This window comes from Lemur catta, chromosome 21 (assembly GCF_020740605.2).
Source record: "Lemur catta isolate mLemCat1 chromosome 21, mLemCat1.pri, whole genome shotgun sequence".
Lineage (NCBI taxonomy): Eukaryota > Metazoa > Chordata > Mammalia > Primates > Lemuridae > Lemur > Lemur catta.
The window spans coordinates 32,878,958-32,905,020 of NC_059148.1; the positions used below are offsets into that span (position 1 = coordinate 32,878,958).

Genomic DNA, 26,063 nt, shown 5'->3' on the forward strand with positions numbered 1-26,063 from the left:
ACCTGTAAGATTCCACGAAATGTAAAGTTATAAACCTGTAAGATTATGGAGAACTATAAAGTTATAAACCTGTAACATTGCAGGGAAATATAAGTTTATAAACCTATAAAATTATGGGGAAATATACACTTATAAACCTATAAGATTATGGAGAGATATAAACTTATAAACCTGTAAGATTACGGAGAAATATAAACTTATAAACCTGTATGATTACGTAGAATTATAAACTTATATACCTGTAAGTTACGGACAAATATAAACTTATAAACCTGTAAGATTACAGGGAAATATAAACTTATAAACCTATAAGATAATGGAGAAATATAAACGTATAAACCTGTAAGTTTACGGAGAAATATAAACTTATTAACCTGCAAGATTACAGGGAAATATAAACCTACAAACTTGTAAGATTACAGAGAAATATAAACTTATAAACCTATAAGATTATGGAGAATTATAAACTGATAAACCTATAAGATTATGGAGAAATAGAAACTTATAAACCTGTAAGCTTACGGAGAAATATAAAGTTATGAACCTGCAAGATTACGGAGAAATATAAAGTTAGGAACCTGTAAGATTCCAGGGAAATATAAACTTATAAACCTGTAAGATTCCAGGGAAATATAAACTTATATACCTGTAATATTACGGAGAAATATAAATTTATAAACCTGTGAGATTACTGGGAAATATAAATTTATAAACCTCTAAAATTACAGGGACGCATTAACTTATAAACCTGCAAGATTACAGAGATATGTAAACTGATAAACGTGCAAGATTACGGAGAAATAGACACTTATAAAGCTGTAAGATTATGGAGAAATATAAACTTATAAACGTGTAAGATTGCAGGAAATATAACATTATAATCCTATAACATTGTGGAGAAATATAAACTTATTAACCTGCAAGATTACATGGAAATATAAACTTATAAACCTGTAAGGTTACAGGGAAATATAAAGTTATAAACCTGTAAGATTACAGAGAAATATGAATTAAAAATCTGTAAGATTACAGGGAAATGTCAACTTAAAAACCTGCAGGATTACAGAGAAATGAAAACTTATAAACCTGTAAGATTATGCAGAAATATAAACTTATAAACCTCTATGATTACGGAGAAATATAAATATATAAACCTGCAAAATTAGAGGGAAATGGAAACTTATAACCGTGTAACATACACGGAAATGTAAATTTATAAACCTGTAAGATTATGGAGAAATATAAACATATACACCTGCAAGATTACGGAGAAATATAAACTTATAAACCTGTAAGATTGCAGGGAAATATAAGCTTATGAACCTATAAGATTATGGGGAAATATAAACTTGTAAACCTGTAAGATTACGGAGAAATATGAACTTCTATACCTGTACGATTACGGAGAAATATAAACTTAGAAACCTGGAAAATTACAGGGAAATATAAACTTATAAACCTCTAAAATTACAGGAAAATATAAACTTATGAACCTGCAAGATTACAGAAATATAAATTTATAAACCTGTAAAATTACAGAGATATATAAACTTATAAGCCTGGAAGATTACGGAGAAATATAAACTTATTAACCTGCAAGATTACAGGGAAATATAAACATATAGACCTGTAAGATTACAGGGAAATATAAACTTATAAACCTGCAAGATTACAGAAAATACAAACTTATAAACGTCTAAAGCAACAGGGAAACATAAACTTATAAACTTGCAAGATTACAGGGAAATATAAACTTATAAATCTATAAGATTACAGAGAAATGTAAACTTATAAACATGCAAGATTACACGGAAATATAAACTTATATACCTGTGGATTACGGAGAAATATAAACTTATAAATCTGCAAGATTACGGAAAAATATGAAGTTATAAACCTGTGAGATTGCAGGAAATATAAATTATAAACCTGTAAGATTACGGACAAATATAAACTTATAAACCTGTAAGATTACGGAGAAAAATAAACTTGTAAACCTGTTAAATTATGGAGAAATATAAACTTATAAACCTGTAAGATTACAGCCAAATATAAACTTATAAACCTCTAAAATAACAGGGAAACATAAACTTATAAACCTGCAAGATTACAGAGATATATAAACTGATAAACCTTCAAGATTACTGGGAAATATAAACGTATAAACTTGTAAGATTATGGAGAAATATAAACTTATAAACCTATAAGACTATGGAGAAAAATAAACTTATAAACCTGTAAGATTATGGAGAAATATAAACCTATAAACCTGCAAGATTACGGAGAAATATATACTTATACACCTGCAAGATTACTGGGAAATGTAAACTTATACACCTGTAGGATTACAGGGAAATATAAACTTACAAACCTGCAAGATTACAGAGATATATAAACTCCTTATCCTGTAAGATTACGGAGAAAGATAAACTTATTAACCTGTAAGATTACAGGTAAATATAAACTTATAAACCTGTAAGAACATGGAGAAATATAAACTTATAAACCTGTAAGATTGCAGGAAATATAAGATTATAAACCTATAACATTATGGAGAAATATAAACTTATTAACCTGCAAGATTACATGGAAATATAAACATATAAACCTGTAAGATTACAGGGAAATATGAACTTAAAAACCTGTAAGATTACAGGGAAATGTCAACTTAAAAACCGGCAGGATTACAGAGATATGAAAACTTATAAACCGGCAAGATTATGGAGAAATATAAACTTATAAACCTGTAAGATGACGGAGAAATACAAATGTATAAACCTGCAAAATTAGAGGGAAATGGAAACTTATAACCCTGTAACATACAGGGAAATGTAAATTTATAAACCTGTAAGATTATGGAGAAATATAAACATATAAACCTATAAGACTATGGAGAAATATAAACTTATAAACCTGTAAGATTATGGAGAAATATAAAGCTATAAACCTGCAAGATTACTGGGAAATGTAAACTTATACACCTGTAGGATTACAGGGAAATATAAACTTACAAACCTGCAAGATTACAGAGATATATAAACTCATTATCCTGTAAGATTACGGAGAAATATAAACTTATTAACCTGTAAGATTACAGGGAAATATAAACATATAGACCTGCAAGATTACAGGGAAATATAAACTTATAAACCTGCAAGATTACAGAGAAATACAAACTTATAAACCTCTAAAGCAACAGGGAAACATAAACCTGCAAGATTACAGGGAAATATAAACTTATAAATCTATAAGATTATGGAGAAATATAAACTTATAAACCTATAAGATTATGGAGAAATATGAACTTATACACCTGTAAGATTACGGAGAAATATAAACTTATAAACCTGCAAGATTACGGAGAAATATAAACTTATAAACCTGTAAGATTACAGAGAAATATGAACTTATAAACCTGCAAGATTACGGAGAAATATGAACTTATAAACCTGCAAGATTACAGGGAAATATAAACTTATACACCTGCAAGATTACAGAGAAACATAAACTTATAAACCTTTAAGATTACAGAGAAATGTAAACTTATAAACATGCAAGATTACACGGAAATATAAACTTATATACCTGTAGATTACGGAGAAATATAAATTTATAAACCTGCAAGATTACAGAGAAATATAAACTTATAAACCTGTAAGATTACAGAGAAATATAAATTTATAAGCCTATAATAATACAGGGAAATATAAACTTATAAACCTGTAAGATTCCACGAAATGTAAAGTTATAAACCTGTAAGATTATGGAGAACTATAAAGTTATAAACCTGTAACATTGCAGGGAAATATAAGTTTATAAACCTATAAAATTATGGGGAAATATACACTTATAAACCTATAAGATTATGGAGAGATATAAACTTATAAACCTGTAAGATTACGGAGAAATATAAACTTATAAACCTGTATGATTACGTAGAATTATAAACTTATATACCTGTAAGTTACGGACAAATATAAACTTATAAACCTGTAAGATTACAGGGAAATATAAACTTATAAACCTATAAGATAATGGAGAAATATAAACGTATAAACCTGTAAGTTTACGGAGAAATATAAACTTATTAACCTGCAAGATTACAGGGAAATATAAACCTACAAACTTGTAAGATTACAGAGAAATATAAACTTATAAACCTATAAGATTATGGAGAATTATAAACTGATAAACCTATAAGATTATGGAGAAATAGAAACTTATAAACCTGTAAGCTTACGGAGAAATATAAAGTTATGAACCTGCAAGATTACGGAGAAATATAAAGTTAGGAACCTGTAAGATTCCAGGGAAATATAAACTTATAAACCTGTAAGATTCCAGGGAAATATAAACTTATATACCTGTAATATTACGGAGAAATATAAATTTATAAACCTGTGAGATTACTGGGAAATATAAATTTATAAACCTCTAAAATTACAGGGACGCATTAACTTATAAACCTGCAAGATTACAGAGATATGTAAACTGATAAACGTGCAAGATTACGGAGAAATAGACACTTATAAAGCTGTAAGATTATGGAGAAATATAAACTTATAAACGTGTAAGATTGCAGGAAATATAACATTATAATCCTATAACATTGTGGAGAAATATAAACTTATTAACCTGCAAGATTACATGGAAATATAAACTTATAAACCTGTAAGGTTACAGGGAAATATAAAGTTATAAACCTGTAAGATTACAGAGAAATATGAATTAAAAATCTGTAAGATTACAGGGAAATGTCAACTTAAAAACCTGCAGGATTACAGAGAAATGAAAACTTATAAACCTGTAAGATTATGCAGAAATATAAACTTATAAACCTCTATGATTACGGAGAAATATAAATATATAAACCTGCAAAATTAGAGGGAAATGGAAACTTATAACCGTGTAACATACACGGAAATGTAAATTTATAAACCTGTAAGATTATGGAGAAATATAAACATATACACCTGCAAGATTACGGAGAAATATAAACTTATAAACCTGTAAGATTGCAGGGAAATATAAGCTTATGAACCTATAAGATTATGGGGAAATATAAACTTGTAAACCTGTAAGATTACGGAGAAATATGAACTTCTATACCTGTACGATTACGGAGAAATATAAACTTAGAAACCTGGAAAATTACAGGGAAATATAAACTTATAAACCTCTAAAATTACAGGAAAATATAAACTTATGAACCTGCAAGATTACAGAAATATAAATTTATAAACCTGTAAAATTACAGAGATATATAAACTTATAAGCCTGGAAGATTACGGAGAAATATAAACTTATTAACCTGCAAGATTACAGGGAAATATAAACATATAGACCTGTAAGATTACAGGGAAATATAAACTTATAAACCTGCAAGATTACAGAAAATACAAACTTATAAACGTCTAAAGCAACAGGGAAACATAAACTTATAAACTTGCAAGATTACAGGGAAATATAAACTTATAAATCTATAAGATTACAGAGAAATGTAAACTTATAAACATGCAAGATTACACGGAAATATAAACTTATATACCTGTGGATTACGGAGAAATATAAACTTATAAATCTGCAAGATTACGGAAAAATATGAAGTTATAAACCTGTGAGATTGCAGGAAATATAAATTATAAACCTGTAAGATTACGGACAAATATAAACTTATAAACCTGTAAGATTACGGAGAAAAATAAACTTGTAAACCTGTTAAATTATGGAGAAATATAAACTTATAAACCTGTAAGATTACAGCCAAATATAAACTTATAAACCTCTAAAATAACAGGGAAACATAAACTTATAAACCTGCAAGATTACAGAGATATATAAACTGATAAACCTTCAAGATTACTGGGAAATATAAACGTATAAACTTGTAAGATTATGGAGAAATATAAACTTATAAACCTATAAGACTATGGAGAAAAATAAACTTATAAACCTGTAAGATTATGGAGAAATATAAACCTATAAACCTGCAAGATTACGGAGAAATATATACTTATACACCTGCAAGATTACTGGGAAATGTAAACTTATACACCTGTAGGATTACAGGGAAATATAAACTTACAAACCTGCAAGATTACAGAGATATATAAACTCCTTATCCTGTAAGATTACGGAGAAAGATAAACTTATTAACCTGTAAGATTACAGGTAAATATAAACTTATAAACCTGTAAGAACATGGAGAAATATAAACTTATAAACCTGTAAGATTGCAGGAAATATAAGATTATAAACCTATAACATTATGGAGAAATATAAACTTATTAACCTGCAAGATTACATGGAAATATAAACATATAAACCTGTAAGATTACAGGGAAATATGAACTTAAAAACCTGTAAGATTACAGGGAAATGTCAACTTAAAAACCGGCAGGATTACAGAGATATGAAAACTTATAAACCGGCAAGATTATGGAGAAATATAAACTTATAAACCTGTAAGATGACGGAGAAATACAAATGTATAAACCTGCAAAATTAGAGGGAAATGGAAACTTATAACCCTGTAACATACAGGGAAATGTAAATTTATAAACCTGTAAGATTATGGAGAAATATAAACATATAAACCTATAAGACTATGGAGAAATATAAACTTATAAACCTGTAAGATTATGGAGAAATATAAAGCTATAAACCTGCAAGATTACTGGGAAATGTAAACTTATACACCTGTAGGATTACAGGGAAATATAAACTTACAAACCTGCAAGATTACAGAGATATATAAACTCATTATCCTGTAAGATTACGGAGAAATATAAACTTATTAACCTGTAAGATTACAGGGAAATATAAACATATAGACCTGCAAGATTACAGGGAAATATAAACTTATAAACCTGCAAGATTACAGAGAAATACAAACTTATAAACCTCTAAAGCAACAGGGAAACATAAACCTGCAAGATTACAGGGAAATATAAACTTATAAATCTATAAGATTATGGAGAAATATAAACTTATAAACCTATAAGATTATGGAGAAATATGAACTTATACACCTGTAAGATTACGGAGAAATATAAACTTATAAACCTGCAAGATTACGGAGAAATATAAACTTATAAACCTGTAAGATTACAGAGAAATATGAACTTATAAACCTGCAAGATTACGGAGAAATATGAACTTATAAACCTGCAAGATTACAGGGAAATATAAACTTATACACCTGCAAGATTACAGAGAAACATAAACTTATAAACCTTTAAGATTACAGAGAAATGTAAACTTATAAACATGCAAGATTACACGGAAATATAAACTTATATACCTGTAGATTACGGAGAAATATAAATTTATAAACCTGCAAGATTACAGAGAAATATAAACTTATAAACCTGTAAGATTACAGAGAAATATAAATTTATAAGCCTATAATAATACAGGGAAATATAAACTTATAAACCTGTAAGATTCCACGAAATGTAAAGTTATAAACCTGTAAGATTATGGAGAACTATAAAGTTATAAACCTGTAACATTGCAGGGAAATATAAGTTTATAAACCTATAAAATTATGGGGAAATATACACTTATAAACCTATAAGATTATGGAGAGATATAAACTTATAAACCTGTAAGATTACGGAGAAATATAAACTTGTAAACCTGCAAGATTACGGAAAAATATGAAGTTATAAACCTGTAAGATTACGGACAAATATAAACTTATAAACCTGTAAGATTACGGAGAAATGGAAACCTATAAACGTGTAAGATTACGGAGAAAAATAAACTTGTAAACCTGTTAAATTATGGAGAAATATAAACTTATAAACCTGTAAGATTACAGCCAAATATAAACTTATAAACCTCTAAAATAACAGGGAAACATAAATTTATAAACCTGCAAGATTACAGAGATATATAAACTGATAAACCTTCAAGATTACCGGGAAATATAAACGTATAAACTTGTAAGATTATGGAGAAATATAAACTTATAAACCTATAATACTATGGAGAAATATAAACTTATAAACCTGTAAGATTATGGAGAAATATAAACCTATAAATCTGCAAGATTACGGAGAAATATATACTTATAAACCTGCAAGATTACTGGGAAATGTAAACTTATACACCTGTAGGATTACAGGGAAATATAAACTTACAAACCTGCAAGATTACAGAGATATATAAACTCATTATCCTTAAGATTACGGAGAAAGATAAACTTATTAACCTGTAAGATTACAGGTAAATATAAACCTGTAAGATTACGGAGAAATATAAACTTATAAACCTGTAAGATTACAGGGAAATATAAACTTTTATACCTGTAAGATTACAGGGAATTACAAACTTATAAACCTGTAAGATTATAGAGAAATATGAACTTAAGAACCTGTAGGATTACGGAGAAATACAAACTTGTAAACCTGCTAGATTACAGGGAAATGTAAACTTAAAAACCTGCAAGATTACGGAGAAATATAAACTAATAAACCTGCAATATTACAGGGAAATATAAATTTATAATCCTGTAAGATTACGGAGAAATAGAAACTGATAAACCTGTAAGATTACGGAGAAAAATAAACTTTTAAACCTGTTAAAGTACGGAGAAATATAAACTTATAAACCTCTAAAATAAGAGGGAAACATAAACTTATAAACCTGCAAGATTACAGGGAAATATAAACGTATAAACCTGTAAGATTATGGAGAAATATAAATTTATAAACCTGTAAGATTACAGGGAAATATAAACTTATAAACGTTTAAAATAAGAGGGAAACATAAAGTTATAGTCCTGGAAGATTACGGGGAAATATAAACTTATAAACCTGTAAGATATGGAGAAATATAATCGTATAAACCTATAAGATTACGGAGAAATATAAACCTATAAACCTGCAAGATTACGGAGAAATATAAACTTATAAACCTGGAAGATTACGGGGAAATATAAACTTATAAACCTGCAAGAGCACAGAGAAATAATCAGGTGAAGGATGTGGACTCAACCCTTCCCGTCCAGGCCTGCAGAGATCCACAGGGCCGTGTGTTCCGGTCACCGTGGTGAGACTTGGCCTGGGGCCGGTGGCAGGTCACCTGTTCGGGTGGATCGGCAAAATCGAGGTTCTCCCAAAACACTCACCATGCCCCCCTTGTCCGCCCAGGCCGTCACTACGGGGCCGTGAGCTGCGAAGGCTGCAAAGGCTTTTTCAAGAGGAGCGTGCGGAAGAGCCTGACCTACAGCTGCCGCAGCAGCCAGGACTGCGTCATCAACAAGCACCACCGCAACCGCTGCCAGTTCTGCCGGCTGAAGAAATGCCTGGAGATGGGCATGAAGATGGAGTGTGAGTGGCAGCCTCGGAAACCTCGCGCCTGTCACCCCAGCACTGCGGGAGGCCGGGGCGCGAGGATCGCTCGAGGTCAGGAGTCTGAGACCAGCCTGGGCAACAGAGCGAGACCCCGTCTCTACTGAAAATAGAAAGAAATTATATGGGCAGCTAAAAATAGATATAGAAAAAATGAGCCGGGCGTGGTGGCGCATGTCTGTCGTCCCAGCTACTCGGGAGGCTGAGGCAGGAGGATCGCTGGAGCCCAGGAGTCTGAGGTTGAGGCTGCTGTGAGCGAGGCTGACGCCACGGCACTCTAGCCCGGGCGACAGAGCCAGACTCTGTCTCAAAAGAAAAATAAAAATAAAAAAGAAGTGGGAATGCAGGGGCTGAGTGGGGGCCGTGCGCAGGTTCCTAGCGTGTTTACAGCAGGGGTTTGCTAGGGCAGACCCCCTGGCTTGCTCTACCCCGGGGGGCTCAGCCTTTACCCATCGGTGTCTCTAAACACGCACGCGTGTGTTGCGGTTTCAGCCGTGCAGAGTGAGCGGAAGCCGTTCGACGTGCAGCGGGAGAAACCGAGCAACTGCGCTGCTTCCACGGAGAAGATCTACATCCGCAAGGACCTGAGAAGCCCCCTCATCGCGACGCCCACGTTCGTGGCCGACAAAGATGGAGCGAGGTCAGTCCCCGGCCGTGCCCGCCGGCGGCGTTTGCAGCTGGTCAGAGGGGCAGGGGGCAGCGGTCTGGCTCCCGGCCCCCCTTCCGGAACCTTCCACCTCTGCCCGCCCCAGCCCAGTCCTGGAGCCGCCCGCTGACCCCTCGACGGGCCCGTTTTGAGATGGGGTCGGAGATTTTCCCACCTGGGGCTCAGATGTTACGGTTTTGCATTCGGGCATCGTTTCTACAGGAGAGCAGTTGTCCTGCAGTTCCCGACCGGGGCTGGTTTTTTTTGCGGCACAGACGAGAGGTTTAGGGCGAGGCGAGGGCCCAGATTGTGCCGCCAGTTATTCGTGGGTCCCTGCCTTTGCCTTTGACCTCATCGACCGAGGTTATTTTAAAAGGAGCAGAGAAAGAGAGAGAGCAAGAAATGTAAAAATGTGTCCTCCAAAGGAAGTGGAGTTGGTGACTATGTGAAGGTGCACTTGACCTTTCCCGGCAGGCAGGCCGGCCGCAGTCTGCAGCCAGCCTGGAAGGCCCTGGGGTTGGGTCTCTATGTTCTGTCCCGTCTCTGCTCGTGGCCCCGAGTCTGTGAGCCTCTCCCTGCCGAGGAAGGGGGGGCCCGTCAGTCATTCAGCGGCTTTTCTGCCGTCAGAGGGTTTGCAGGCGCGGAAGGGGCGGGTCAGCCCAGCGCGATCCACCGTGTCTAAAACGCTGGAAGCTACTCTGGGTTTCTTTATGTCTCAAATAGACAAACAGGTCTTCTTGATCCAGGAATGCTTGTGAACATCCAGCAGCCCCTGATCCGTGAGGACGGCACGGTGCTCCTGGCCACGGATTCCAAGGTGACGTCCCCTGCTCGTGCCTCTTCCCCGCCCCCCATCCGTGTGGCCCGCCTGCCCCGCCCGGCCCCCCGAGGCCCCGTGGCGAGCGAGGCCCGGCCCGCAGTCTGCTGCTGCCAGCTGCGACAGCCGTCCCGGGATGCTCTCGAGAGATGCTGGCGGCTTCTCAGAAACCTCAGCCGGGGCTGGGAGCCGGCAGCCGTCGTAACGCGTCAAGTTCAGACTTGAATTGCGTGGACGTTCTGGGGTTCTGTTCTCTGTTAGGGGTTGCTTTGACCCGTGTAGACACGGTGGCAGACCGGGAGCGCGGCCAGCGGGGAGGCAGCTGCGCATCCAACACGGCCTTTGGCCAAAGCTCCCGGTTGCTTTTGATCCCACGACCGTCGGGAGGAAGTTTAGCCCGGGAGTGTAACCATTCCGTTCCTGCCTGTCGTGTCGGGCCAGGCCGGGTCCCCCACGAGCGCTTTTGTCCTCGTTGTTCCCCTGCAGTCCGATAGCAAACAAGGTCTCGGTCCCGGGGGAAGAGGGTTAGGTTCGAATGAGGTAGAATTCTGGTCCCAGCGCTTACGGCGTGGCTGCTCTTGGAGAAGTTGTTCAATACCCGGAAGCCTCAGTGTTCACGTCTGTAAAAGGGAGACGGTTTCTACCTTTGCAGCGTAGCCGTGAAAAATGTGAAGATGGGTAATAGCTCCGTGCCCGGGTCGCTGTGTAGACAGATACACAGAAGCTTCCGTTACTAGCCCTGCCTCCGCAGTTGGGGTTTGATCATCTGTCCCCCAATGCGTCGTTTTGCTACGTCCCCCGGGGCTCTGGTCCCCCTGATTTTAGAATATTTTCTTTTCGGGTCAAAATAAACCCCGACGCAGTCCTTCTTCTCTTCCCATCCCCGCCAGTCACCAATCTGCTTTCTGACTCTCCGGTTTTGCCAGTTCTGTACGTTTCATGTAAAGGAAATCGTACAGTGTGTGGCTCTCTGTGACTGGCCCCTGTCACTTAGGGTGAGGTTTCAAGCTCTGTCCGTGTTGTAGCAGGGACCGGTTTCCTGCCATTTTCCTGCCAGGTAACACGCCATCCATCCCCTCATCGGCTGATGCACACGGGGGCTGTTGCTACTCTAAGAATGGAATTGCTGGCCGGGCGCGGTGGCTCACGCCTGTCACCCCAGCACTCTGGGAGGCCGAGGCGGGAGGATCGCTCGAGGTCAGGAGTTCGAGACCAGCCTGAGCAAGAGCGAGACCCCGACTCTACTAAAAATAGAAACAAATTAGCTGGACAATTGAAAATATATATAGAAAAATTAGCCAGGCGTGGTGGCGCATGCCTGTCGTCCCAGCTACTCGGGAGGCTGAGGCAGGAGGATCGCTGGAGCCCAGGAGTCTGAGGCTGCTGTGAGCGAGGCTGACGCCACGGCACTCTAGCCCGGGCGACAGAGCCAGACTCTGTCTCAAAAAAAAAGAAAAGAATGGAATTGCTGGTCACATGTGACTTGGATTTGCATTCCTAGTGACAGTTGAGCGTCTTTTCCTGCGCTTGCTGGCCACTGGCGTATCTTCCCTGGGAACGTATCTGTTCAGATTCTTTCTCCGTTTTTAAATCAAGCTAATTTGTCTTTTCGCTGTTGAGTTGTTTTAGCCGTTCTGTCCACTGATCCGTTCTCGGATACGTGATTTTCAGGCATCTTCTCCCGTCCCGTGGATTTTGGCTTTTCGGTTTTTCGTTTGTTTGTTTGTTTGTTTTATGGTTGTGTTTTTCCTTCCTTGACAATGTCTTTGGAAGCACAGATTTTAATTTTAGGGAAGGCCGGTGTATTACCTGTTTGTCTTCTGTCGTCTTATCGCAGGTGCAGGCTTGTGTGTAAAAACCACCAGAACCAAAGCACAGAACTGTCCCATCACCGAACGGACCTCCCTGGTTGTCACCCTTTGTTGTCACCCTGCCCTAGAAGCTGTTTGTGGCCTGAGGGTCATTTGCATGTGTGCTCACTCTCGATGTCACCGCTTTCCGTCCCACAGGCCGAAACGAGCCAGGGAGCTCTGGGCACACTGGCAAATGTGGTGACGTCCCTTGCCAACCTCAGCGAGTCCTTGAACAACGGTGACACATCAGAAATCCAGCCAGAGGACCAGTCTGCAAGCGAGATCACTCGGTACGCGCCCACGAGGGTGGAGACCCCCGTCCCGCGACCTGCAGGGACGGTCGCTGTGTGGCATTTGGGTACCCACGCTGTGTCTGATCAGGGCCTGTAAAATTGTCCTCAGGAGCCTGCCCGTCTGTCTCATTTCAGAGTTTAACTCGGGGAACACAGACCCGCTTACGTGACGTGGTCTGTAGCAGTCAGAACTGTCTTTCACTCCAAACTGTGGCAAAGGAAATCGAGGAACTCTCTGGAAGTGAGAGTGGGGGGCTCCGTTCAGGGAGCAGATGTTATTTGTGTTAGTCACTGTTTAACGCACCTGCATGTTAGTAGTTTATCTCTTTCCTGCTTCTGGTTTAGCCTTAGTTTTCTTTTCTTTTTTTTTTTTTTTTTGAGACAGAGTCTCGCTCTGTCACCCGGGCTAGAGTGCCGTGGCGTCAGCCTCGCTCACAACAGCCTCAGACTCCCGGGCTCAAGCGATCCTCCTGCCTCAGCCTCCCGAGTAGCTGGGACGACAGGCATGCGCCACCATGCCCGGCTAATTTTTTCTATTTTTAGTTGTTTGGCTAATTTCTTTCTATTTTCAGTAGAGACGGGGTCTCGCTCTTGCTCAGGCTGGTCTCGAACTCCTGACCTCGAGCGATCCTCCCGCCTCGGCCTCCCAGAGTGCTGGGATGACAGGCGTGAGCCACCGCGCCCGGCCTAGCATTATTTTTCTCACGTGTGTTTTTTTCTAAGTAGCGAGTTCAGAGCACAAATCCACCGGGGTGGCCAGACTGACACCAGCTGGCAGATGGCACGAGCTGGACCCAGACGTCGGTCACTGCCGCCGAGCTCGGTTTTCCTCCGCAGCCCGGCTCTGGCGCTTTGCCCCTTCCGTTCCTGCCTGTCGTGTCGGGCCAGGCCGGGTCCCCCACGAGCGCTTTTGTCCTCGTTGTTCCCCTGCAGTCCGATAGCAAACAAGGTCTCGGTCCCGGGGGAAGAGGGTTAGGTTCGAATGAGGTAGAATTCTGGTCCCAGCACTTACGGCGTGGCTGCTCTTGGAGACGTTGTTCAATACCCGGAAGCCTCAGTGTTCACGTCTGTAAAAGGGAGACGGTTTCTACCTTTGCAGTGTAGCCGTGAAAAATGTGAAGATGGGTAATAGCTCCGTGCCCGGGTCGCTGTGTAGACAGATACACAGAAGCTTCCGTTACTAGCCCTGCCTCCGCAGCTGGGGTTTGATCATCTGTCCCCCAGTGCGTCGTTTTGCTACGTCCCGTCTCGGCCGGGGCTCTGGTCCCCCCAAAGCTGCGGATTCACAGCACTCGCTCGCTTCGTTTCTGCTCGCAGGGCGTTCGATACCTTAGCTAAAGCACTTAATACCACAGACAGCTCGTCGTCCCCGAGCCTGGCGGACGGCGTGGACGCCGGGGGCGGAGGGGGCATCCACGTCATCAGCAGGGACCAGTCGACACCCATCATTGAGGTCGAGGGCCCCCTCCTGTCGGACACGCACGTCACGTTCAAGGTGGGTGGCCTGGGCCCGGCCCCCTGCTCCCGGGACGGGGGTTGTCCCCGACGCCGGTCTGCGGCCTCAGAGCTCAGCCCTCGGAGGGAGCTCATTTCCACACTGTGACATTGGACATCGTGACTTCAAGCGGGGTTTTGTTTTCTAGAATAACCCTCGACCCGTTACGAAGCATTTTTTTTTTTTTTTTTTTTTTTGAGACAGTCTCGCTCTGTCACCCGGGCTAGAGTGCCGTGGCGTCAGCCTCGCTCACAGCAACCTCAGACTCCTGGGCTCAAGCGATCCTCCTGCCTCAGCCTCCCGAGTAGCTGGGACTACAGGCATGCGCCACCACGCCCGGTTCATTTTTCTATATATATTTTTAGCTGTCCAGCTCATTTCTTTCTATTTTTAGTAGAGACGGGGTCTCGCTCTCTTGCCCAGGCTGGTCTCGAACTCCTGACCTCGAGCGATCCTCCCGCCTCGGCCTCCCCGAGTGCCGGGGTGACAGGCCTGAGCCCCCGCGCCCGGCCTGTTTTCTGAGCACCCTCGACCACAGAGATCCGGCCAGTCCCTGCTCAGAGCTGCTAAAGGTCGCCGGTCGCCAGTGGGGGCTCAGCCCGGCTTTCTGGTTTTTTTTAAAATTAGACACGACGGGAGAGAAGCGTGTCTTGTGCGGGTGACCCGGGGGTCCCCACTCGCGCTCCGTGACCCCATCCCAGGGGCCGTCGGACTCCGGTGTGCTGAGCGAGACAACACAGAGTCAGGGCCAGCCCCGCTGCCGGGGGACACACTCCCGTCAGGAGCTTAAAACTCGGGGACAGGGGGCCGGCAGGCCGAGCCGGGCCCGGTCCCCGCTCACCTGGCGCTCCGGGCGCCACCTCTCGATTGCAGCTGACCATGCCCAGCCCGATGCCCGAGTACCTGAACGTGCACTACATCTGCGAGTCGGCGTCCCGCCTGCTCTTCCTGTCCATGCACTGGGCTCGCTCCATCCCCGCCTTCCAGGCGCTGGGGTAAGTGGCTTCTCCCCGCGCGTGGCCCGGCCTGTGGGGTCCCCGAGGGCCCCTGCGGTCTGGCTGTGCTGGGACCCCGAGTTTCCCACGACACACGCCCCGCGCGGGGAGCGCAGGGGTTGGGGGGCTGCGGTGGGGCCCGGTGACGCCCCTGCGCTGCAGCCGGGTGACAGAGCAAGGATCGACCACACGCAAACGAGCGACCTATGAAATCGGCACCGGGGATGTCCTTTCGGGAAGAAAATACGCCCCAATTTTTATTCGCTTTGTTCCCCTCATGTGCTTGGGTTATTGAGGATCTTGTGACTCGATTTCCAGCCACGTGTTTAGAAAAATTTCAGGCGTCTTCTGTCGTGGACGTCCGCCCCGACTGTGTTCTGTTTTAGCTTATTCTGTGCAAAGTAAAGGCGTTTTATTATGATCCTAAAAGAAAAGGAAAAACCCGCACAGTGTGACTCTCGGGCTGCAGCCCGGCCAGGAGGCCGTGCCTGAGCCCCTCGGTCAGACGGGTGTGACTCAGACGGGGGCCACCGAGTCCCAGTCGCCCGCGAGCACGTCCCCGCGGTGGGACGGGGCCCCGAGCATGGCGACCCTGTGCTGTCCCTGCAGCCCCGGCCCCCTCCTTCCCCGAGCGTCTCTTGTGGCTCACACCACAGCGTAGCCGGAAGGGAAGCGCAGTGACAGTGCCTGTGACAAAGCAAACGTCCGTAGGTCACACGTGGCGAAGGCCGGGTCTCCCGGGTTTGTCCCGCTGCCTTGGAGGCACAGGGACCTGGTGCTGGGTCGTCAGAGCAGGAGGTCCCGGCCGTGTGGCCTCGTGCCAGTCCCTGTCCCTTCCTGAGCCTCCGGCTTCCTCCTCCTCCTCCTCCTCCTCGAGTCCTCGCGAGGGGCTCAGGCCTCTAAGGCACCTTCCCCGGCGTCTGGCGCCCGGGGAGGACCCGGTAGAAGGTGGCATGGAGCTGGTGGCCCGGGTAGGTGGCCGGGTAGGTGGCAGGCAGTTGTCACATGGTGGCCTCGCTCCACGGTTAAGGGAGAGGCCGCCAGAACTGGCTCCGGGTCGTCTGAGAACTGGGGAGGAGGTGACAGTCAGGACGTGTGTTGCCAAGGTTGTCGTTAACTCCCAGGGGGACCGGCCTGGCCCTCGCTGCCACCCGGGAGGTGGCGTGATTTCGAGCATGTTGTTGGTGACGCTGTGGCTGTCGGTACCGGTGGGGAGCTGAGGGTTTCTAAGTGGGGTTAAAAAGCCGCCCCCCCGCCGCCCCGAATGTTTTCCGCGTTGTGATCTGGGGTTCTCAGCCCGGGCTGGACAGGACACGCGACCACCTTTTGAGGGGGTCTCGGTCGTGTTTCCTGAACGGGATAAAATGCCAGACGCGCGCGAGGGGTGCAGGGAAGCGGCCCCCACGGCAGCCCGGGCTCTTGTCGCCCCCGTGGCGAAACCAGAGCCAGCGGCCTGGCCCAACAGCCCAGCGTCTCGGGCCTTCTGAGGTCTGGGGACAAGAAAGGGACACGGTGCATCTGGCGTTTCTGAGAATAACAAGGTGCCACTTTGCAGTGAGCTGAGCGACCGTGACCTGGGGGGGGGCTGGGGACAGCCCCAGCCGGCCCGTCCCCCTGCTTCCGTCCCGGCCCGGCCCTCCCGCCTTTGTGGGGCGCATTTGTGGCCTTCGGAGCCCACGTTGGCTTCTGTCCTTTGAGCCCTGCAGCCTCTCCCGACCGGGGCTGCGGGACCTCAGTCGCAGACGCCTGTCCCCCGGGGCAGAGCCAGGCGGGGACCACTGGGGACATAGAAGGGCGTAGGGCGTGGCAGTTTGGCCGGACGTGTTAGAATCCCTCGTTCCTTAAATGCAGAGATTGTTTTTGGAAGGGAATCGTTTAGCCTCAGAGGAGCTGCAGTGACAACAGTCAGGCTTCGCCGTTTCCTTGGAGAATGATCCGGAACACGCCGCAGACCGGAATGCACGCGTTCGGGGGGCGCTGGGGGCTCGAGCCCGTGTACCCCAAATCCAGAACCCACGCTTTCGGGGGGCGCTGGGGGCTCGAGCCCGTGTACCCCAAATCCAGAATCCACACATTCGGGGGGCGCTGGGGGCTCGAGCCCGTGTACCCCAAATCCAGAATCCACATGTTTGGGGGGTGCTGGGGGGCTCGAGCCCGTGTACCCCAAATCCAGAATCCACACATTCGGGGGGTGCTGGGGGCTTGAGCCTGTGTACCCCAAATCCAGAATCCACTCGTTGGGGGGGTGCTGGGGGCTCGAGCCCGTGTACCCCAAATCCAGAATCCACTCGTTGGGGGGCACTGGGGGCTTGAGCTCGTGTACCCCAAGTCCTCGCCGAGCGCCGCCCGCCCCTGACCGGGCCCCGTCTACACCCGCAGGCAGGACTGCAACACCAGCCTGGTGCGGGCCTGCTGGAACGAGCTGTTCACGCTCGGCCTGGCGCAGTGCGCCCAGGTCATGAGTCTGTCCACCATCCTGGCCGCCATCGTCAACCACCTGCAGAACAGCATCCAGGAAGGTAGGGCGGGGACGGGGCCACGTCAGGGGTGGCTCCCGCGGGCTGGGGGAGGCGGGACGGTAACTTAGGGGCCTTTGCCGGTGAGAGCGTGGAAATTCCCAGAAGCGGGAAAAGTTTCACGAGTCAAGTTCCTGACACGCGTCTAGTGACGTCTGCAGAATAATCCCAGGTTGTGTTCATGCACGCTGGCAGGTCCCTTTCTTTTCTCATGTACGATAGTTCACAAATCCTCACGCCCCGATAAAGTGGGGCTGGTACCTCATTCGTTCCGATGGGGAGACTGAGGCACTGCTAAGGCCGTTTGCTTGCCCCAAAGGAAACGGGAAGTAGCAAAACGGGGGCAGAAACGTGGGTCTTGCAACCCCCTAATCGAAGGCGTCTTTGCCTCACCCCAGAAGCTCCTCAAAAATGAACGAATGGGCCGGGCGCGGGGGCTCACGCCTGTCACCCCAGCACTCGGGGAGGCCGAGGCGGGAGGATCGCTCGAGGTCAGGAGTTCGAGACCAGCCTGAGCAAGAGCGAGACCCCGTCTCTACTAAAAATAGAAAGAAATGATCTGGACAACTAAAATATATCTATAAAAAAAAATGAGCCGGGCGTGGTGGCGCATGCCTGTTGTCCCAGCGACTCGGGAGGCTGAGGCAGGAGGATCGCTTGAGCCCAGGAGTCTGAGGCTGCTGTGAGCGAGGCTGACCCCACGGCACTCTAGCCCGGGCGACAGAGCGAGAAGCAGTCTCAAAAAAAAAAAAAAAAAAGAGGAATGCTTCTGCCGTGTGTTGGCAGCCGTGGGCCCTGGGCGAGGCGGGCCCCAGGGTTGTCCCCAGCCCCTCTCAGGGCGTGCGCCGTGTCCCTGCAGACAAGCTGTCGGGCGAGCGGATCAAGCAGGTGATGGAGCACATCTGGAAGCTGCAGGAGTTCTGCAACAGCATGGGCCGGCTGGATATAGACGGCTATGAGTACGCATACCTTAAAGCTATAGTTCTCTTTAGCCCCGGTAAGCTCCGCGGCGGGGACTCGCCACACCTTGCCTCCCGTGTCTACTGCCATTTCCTAGCGTGATCGTGTTGTCCCGTCACCCCGCGGTGTAGACAGAGCCCTGCCCGGTTGCGTGTCGGCCCCCCCGTGTCCTCGGGCCGCCTGCGTGGCTGGCCAGCCCCGAAGACACGGGCTGCAGAGCCCCCGGGGCTGTCATGTATCGGGGACCTTTAGTCTGTGTCGTGATTAACGGGACCGCAGCACACGGAACGCGCGTGTGAGACCAGCCAGTGTGGTTTTTTTTTGGTCCGGCTCTTTGCCGATTCCCGGGCTCCATTCACGCCAGCAGAGATGATCCAGTGGCGATCGAGGCTGCACACGGTGCAGGGCAGGGACAGTGGCCGCAGGGCAGGGACAGCGGCCGGAGAGGAAGAGGAGGCAGCGGGGAGGGCGGTGGGAGACAGCCAGGCTGGCCTCACGCGCTCGGTCCCCTCGGCGGTGACCGTGGGGCCCGTGGCGAGGTTGCGTAGGGTGACCGTTGTCCTCGACGGCCGGGGCTGGACACAGCTTCCTCTTGTCCTTCCTCCCCGGGCCTCGGCTCCTGAACGACAAAGTAGCTAATGGAGGATGAGAGAAAGGATATAATCAAGTTTCTAGAAAGTCGATGGCAATTGCTGATTTTATGCGATAGTTTCATTAAAGTCGCCGAGTCTTGTAGAGTAGTAAGAAGCCAGGGGTCCAGAGCCCACCCCGGCGGGGGTTACACGCCCCCCCCCGACCTTGACCCCCTGCCCGGAACCTTCCGGCCTTGGATGGAAACGGGGCAGAGGCCAGTGTGTCCCAGTAGCGTCCGAGCTAGGCCGGCCCCCAAGTCCCACCTGTTGTGCTTTGGGGAAAGTCTGTCGCGAGTGTGACTGAAAATTAGAGACCGGAGACGCCCGCGGGCGGAACTTGGCCAATACGGAGGGGGGGCCGGGGGGGTCTTCCCGTTTCCAGACCATCCGGGCCTGACCAGCACCAGCCAGATTGAGAAGTTCCAGGAGAAGGCGCAGATGGAGCTGCAGGACTACGTGCAGAAAACCTACGCGGAGGACACGTACCGGTGAGACCCCCGCGCCGGCTGCCCCCGTCGCCTCCAGTGTCGATGCTGTCGCCTTCCCCGGCGGCCGGGCACAGCCTCCGTTAGATGACACATTTATTTATTTATTTATTTTTTTGAGACAGAGTCTGGCTCTGTCACCCGGGCTAGAGTGCCGTGGCGTCAGCCTCGCTCACATCAGCCTCAACCTCCCGGGCTCAAGCGATCCTCCTGCCTCAGCCTCCCGAGTAGCTGGGACTACAGGCATGCGCCACCACACCCGGCTAATTTTTTTCTATATATATTTTTAATTGTCCAGATAATTTCTTTCTATTTTTAGTAGAGACGGGGTCTCGCTCTTGCTCAGGCTGGTCTCGAACTCCTGACCTCGAGCGATCCTCCCGCCTCGGCCTCCCAGAGTGCTAGGGTGACAGGCGTGAGCCACCGCGCCCGGCCGACACTTTAGTGCTTGAATTCAGAGGTGGGGACAGGGCAGGGACAGCGCCAGGTGTGGAGGGTCACGGCTCCGGGGCCGTGTGACTGCGGGGAGGCCTCAGACTGCTTGTCCTTAATCGAAGAATGTCACCCGCCCTGGGGCTGACACTGTGGGTGAGGCTCGGGTTCCCGTGGGGGTCCCCCTTGTCCGGAGTGGTCTGAGACCCGCCCCTCTGCCCAACGTCCGCTCGGCGGTGGCACTAGTGGTGACAGAGCAGCTCTCGCTGACAGAACCGAGTCTGGCCCTGTGAAGGGGGGGCGAGTTGTACCAAGTACTGATTTTACCTTCAGATAAACGGACGGACAAGTCCCTCGATGTGGGCGAGATTTAAGTGACTATGTTCTTTGTGACGGGTGAGCGGCAAGAAATAAATAAAAACGAGCCTTTCTCCTGCGGATCTGGGCGCGAAAGTCGTCCAGATCTACCCGAAGGCGGAACGTGCCGGCCCCCGTGACTCTCCCGGCCCGCCGGGGCCTGCGGGAATTTCTGGGGTCCCTTCAAGTGAAGGATTTCCTATTTCCTCCCTACCGTGTCCCCCGAAAATTTTGGAGGACGCCTGTAGTCCCAGCTGCTCGGGAGGCTGAGGCAGGAGGATCGCTTGAGCCCAGGAGGCTGAGGTTGCTGTGAGCGAGGCTGACGCCACGGCACTCTAGCCCGGGTGACAGAGCCAGACTCTGTCTCAAAAAAAAAAAAAAATTTGTGCGTTTACTTCTAGAAACTCTTGGTGTATTTGCTGTAATGAGACCCTCAACACCAAAGGTTTTGTGACCCTTTTTCGTGTCATACACAGCAGGCGTAACAGTCTCCCCGTCACCGTTTTCCGTGGCCGACGTTTCCCTGCCGGTGCAAACGTTGCCTGTCTCCAGTTCGGGGTGTCTTGCACACGGCTCCCCTCGTTCCTCCGGGACCAGGCCTGGCCGTGCAGGACCCCCCCAGTGTCCAGGGACCCCCTCCCAGGGCCGGGTCGCGGTGTAGCCCCCCCCCCACGCTTTCTCTGAAATGGAAGCTCCTTCCCTGCGTTGTGTGTAATGCCGCCCACTGGCTGCTGGCAGTGGGGACAGCCCGGAACACATGTCCCTGCCAGCGCCAACACCCACGGCCCGGCCGTGAGCCGCGTAGGGCACGTTTCTCTAGACGCTAAACTCCCGTAAGCGGAACCGTGGGAACCAGAGAACCGGGCGGCGGTGGCTGGTGGGGCCCGGAGCTCGGGTCGGGCTCCGTGCGGTGTAGACGGGGCCCCCGGGCCGACCGCGTCCCGGTTTTGCAGGTTGGCCCGGATCCTGGTGCGGCTGCCGGCGCTGCGGCTCATGAGCTCCAGCATCACGGAGGAGTTGTTCTTCACCGGCCTCATCGGCAACGTGTCCATCGACAGCATCATCCCCTACATCCTCAAGATGGAGACGGCCGAGTACAACGGGCAGATCACGGGCGCCAGCCTATAGTGGCCGCCGGGGACACGGAGCGCGTGACGGACGCCGGCGCGGCGTGTCGGTATGTGTGCAAAAGTCTCCCGGGTCGGCCGCGTCGTCCTCGCCCGTCCCCTCCCCCCGCCCCGGCGACAGCAGCTGAGAGACTTCGTGGGAAAGTGTCCCGCCCCCGAGCCACCTTCTCATGCCTTTTGACGAAGCCGCCGATTTCCGGAACGATCTTTGAAAACTCGATTTGTACCTAGAAGTTCTCTCAAAGGGCAAAAAACAACAAAACAAAAGAAACAAACAAAAAAAAGTGAAGTTTTATAATGTCAGAGACTTAGTATTAAAGGAAACTCAAAAGAACCTAAGAGAAAACAGTATGTGTGTATATGTAGCTAGAAACAAGAATGTCCTTGGAACGGATAGCTACTGATGACCAGCGTAATGACATTAGCACTTTCGAAGCACTTGTCGGCCCCACGCAGTGGCGGTGACGTGTCTGTCACCCGTGGGCAGGCCGCTGGGAACCGCGTGTGTGTTTCGCCGCAACCCTACCGATTGCTGTGAAAGGTCGCTTTGGGCACAAGAGACAATCATTTCGGAGTGAGGACAGAAGGTGGCGTTCCCGATCGTGCGTGTGTTGGTGTCGGGCTGGGTCCCCGTGGGTGACATGTGGCTTGTTTGCGTCTCGCCGTGGGCGGGAGCAGGTGGCAGGGTCGGCGGGGACACGACCCGGAAGCTTCCAGCCGTGGAGTTGACATTCGTCACGTCCCCTGACTGCTGTGTCCTGGTCTATGCCGGGCGTCTGTAGATTCTTCTAGAAGGCGGGGTTCGCGCCCGATGGCTGGGCGTCTGCAGATTCTTCTAGAAGGCGGGGTTCGTGCCCGACGGCTGGGCGTCTGCAGATTCTTCTAGAAGGTGGGGTTCGCGCCCGACGGCTGGGCGTCTGCAGATTCTTCTAGAAGGTGGGGTTCGCGCCCGACGGCTGGGCGTCTGCAGATTCTTCTAGAAGGTGGGGTTCGCGCCCGATGGCCGGGCATGTGTAGACTCTTCTAGAAGGCGGGGTTCGCGCTCGACGGCTGGGCGTCTGCAGATTCTTCTAGAAGGTGGGGTTCGCGCCCGACGGCTGCTTTTTCAGAGCCGGGTCTAGTCAGACGTTAACGGCCAAGCGAGCCCTGAAATTCCTGCAGCAGCTGAAAATGTCCCCAAGTTCCCCCCGACCACGCGTGACACAGGGGACCCTCCGCAAACGGGGCTGTTGGAAACCGTGGGGGTGCGTCTCGCGGTCTGGGTGGTGGCGTGTTGTCCGCGGGGAGGCGTGTGGCCCACCTGGAGTGTCACGGGTCCGTCCCCGGAGGTTCCGGCCCCCCGGGAAGGGCTAGTTCGGGGTCTCGATGACCGGGGCCGGGGAGGCTCTGTGGAATGTTTTGGGACAGTCTCTTCCTGCTGACCTTGAGCATCGGGGACGTTCCGGAATGTTCCCCAGACTCGGGTCTTCTGAGGTCACTGCACGCGGCGCGCTTGGCTTCTCCAAGGCGGCTGCCACGGGCCACCCTGGGGCGTCTTCAGTGACGGCTGCAGAAGCCCCTGCTCCTTACGAGACAACCCCCGGCCCCCGAGGTGACGGTCTCTCTCCTAAGTCACAGCAGCCAGAGTGGCCGGGAGTAGCGTGTTTAGCAGGAGGTGATGTCTGACCAGAGCTCCCGCGAGTTCCCGGGGCTGTGAGTCGGTGGCTTGTCCTGTCTGGGGACAGCAGGCCGAGGGCTTTGTCCTTTGCTTTGCGTGTGGAGCCCACGGTAAACCGCTCCGGGTCGGGTCGAATCTGTGTCTGGTGAACGTGTTGGTCGGAGACTATTCAGAAAGATCCTGCTCCCGGGTCCCCTCCGGCCCCGTGGGGACAGGCTGAGCAGTGTCACAGTCCCGGGGCGCTAAGCAGCACTTTACGGCGGTCACCGTCAGTGGGACCGAGTTGGGGACGGCATCTCCACCCTCTGAACCCCCGTGGGGGCCGAGCGACAGCGTCTGCGGGTCTTGAAAGTGCCGCGAAGGGCTGGGTTTTTCCCGCTTCGCTGATCGGTGAGTTTCCAACCCGGAAGTGTTGTCAGTTTCACGGTGGAGCCGCAGCCGGTGCGGGTCCCTCTCGCCAGGGCGTCCCCCGGGGCCCGCTGTGCCGCCCACACGGAGCTGCCCCTCTCTGTGCTCCGACACTCGAGCGTGCGCGGCCGTCGCGGGTCGGGTCTGGCGACTCGGCCTCGCAGGGGAGGACGCGGCCTGGGGACTCGCCGGTGCCAACCGGGCCTTGCTCCGAGGGTCCCTTCGCCCGCGGTGGCCGACGCCCGGGGGCCGTTGGGCGCTTTGAACGCTCGTTCGCTGGTGTCCCGGGTCCCGTCGTCCTGGCTTCCTTCCCTGTGGCCGTTCTCTGAGGGTCACGAGCCTCGCGCCCCGGACTCGCTTGAAGCCCCTGACTGCTTTGCGGGTCCCTGTCCCCTCCTGCCAGATCTGTCAGGGAAAGTCGGCCCAAGTCAGGAATGGCTTAAACACAGCCCGGCCCCACCTTCGGGCTCCGCCTTCCGCGAGGCTCATGGTCCTCGTTGGGGGCTTGTGACACTCTGGGCCTCGGGAGGGCGGCCACCCCGCCCGGGCGAGGACAGGCACACGGCTCGGGCACGGGCGACAGGCACTGTCGCTTCGTGGTCGAGGGGGCTCTTTTCCAGAAGCATCTCAGACGGTGTTGGCCTCAGACACACGCATGCTGGGGTGGGTGGGGACCGTCACGCGTGAGCGTAGGGCGGGACAGGGAGAGGTTTGGCGAGACCGAGTCACTGAAGCAAATCCCGCCTTTCCAGCTCCTCCTGGCAGGCGTCTAAGGAGGCCTCGGGCCACCCTCCCCCCGTGACGTCTCTGTGGGGACCGGGGGCCGCGACATTTACTGTCTGGCTCCTGCCGTGTGCGGTTTCTGTCCTCGTTTTGGGTTTTGTGTTTCATTTCAGGCGGAGTCGCTTGTAAGACGTCCTGTGACCGCCCCCACGGGGGAGGACCGTGTGGTGGCTTCGCGGCGTCAGTGTGAAACCTGTGCTTTTCCCGAGACAGTCGGGCCACCAGCCAGGGCGGTGACGGCGGGGACTCTGGGCTCCCTGAGGTGGCGGCCACATGTGGTTTAGACCCACACAACACACATGCACGCACACTACACATGCACACACACATGCACACTGCACACATGCACACTGCACACATGCACACACCACACACATGCACACATGCACACTAGATACATGCACAGATGCATACACATGCACGCATGCACACATGCATGCACAGTGCAGATGCACACACGCATGCACACACCACACACATGCACACTACATACATGCACAGATGCATACACATGCACGCATGCATGCACCCTACACATGCACACATGCACACGCATGCATGGATGCACACATGCACACACTACATGCATCCACACTACACACATGCATGTACACTACACACACACACGTGGACACGTGCATGCACACTACACAATGCACACACATGCATGCATGCATACACTATACATGCACACATGCATGCACACCACACATACACACACGCACACACTACAGACACGCACACTACACACACGCACACACGCACACACAGTCAGTTTTGCCTGTCCCCCAGGCCAGAGCAGGGGCCGAGACTCGCACAGACCCCGCTGTGCCCGGTGCTCTCACTCGGGAACACGCCGGTCCTGATCCCCGGGTCCCCCCCACCCCCAGTCCCGCAGAGCAGCCCCCGCCCCCACCCACCCCCTGCGGGACGAGCCGGCCCGGCGTCCGCGGGGCCACCTTCCGTGGCCTGATCTCGGTCGGTGGGGTCCAGCTCATGGCCCCTCCCCGGTGTGACCGGCTCTGTGTGCGATGGGGTCGCAGGGGACGTTTCCGCTCTTCCCTCAGTGGCAGTTGGGACACAGAGTGTCCCCGTCTGACTGCACTTTGTGCCCAGCGAGGGCAGGGCTGTGAGGTCACAGGCATCTGGGCAGGTGTCCCCCGACCCCCCGTGCTTCCTCCGTCCAACCCCCGCCCTCTTGTCGTGCGGATTTTTGGAAACATCTTAGCGTTGGTGTCACTGTCCCAA

General features: G+C 49.4%; 1 protein-coding gene across 6 annotated transcripts in view; it reads left to right on the top strand.

The window, feature by feature from the left end:
• NR2C2 (nuclear receptor subfamily 2 group C member 2) overlaps positions 1-22,301 on the top strand; it is a 106,106-nt gene extending 83,805 nt beyond the window's left edge. For 5 of the 6 annotated variants that reach the window (XM_045534134.1, XM_045534132.1, XM_045534133.1 and 2 more), the window contains 10 exons: positions 9,159-9,338; positions 9,852-9,999; positions 10,729-10,822; positions 12,832-12,965; positions 14,286-14,463; positions 15,337-15,458; positions 17,838-17,977; positions 18,834-18,971; positions 19,949-20,054; positions 21,794-22,301. In XM_045534134.1, coding sequence (XP_045390090.1) covers positions 9,159-9,338; positions 9,852-9,999; positions 10,729-10,822; positions 12,832-12,965; positions 14,286-14,463; positions 15,337-15,458; positions 17,838-17,977; positions 18,834-18,971; positions 19,949-20,054; positions 21,794-21,968 — 1,415 coding nt within the window. In that variant the 3' untranslated portion in view covers positions 21,969-22,301. The remainder of the gene's footprint in view (positions 1-9,158; positions 9,339-9,851; positions 10,000-10,728; positions 10,823-12,831; positions 12,966-14,285; positions 14,464-15,336; positions 15,459-17,837; positions 17,978-18,833; positions 18,972-19,948; positions 20,055-21,793) is intronic. The other variant, XR_006730602.1, reaches the window with a different exon arrangement.
• The last annotated feature ends 3,762 nt before the right edge of the window (positions 22,302-26,063 follow it).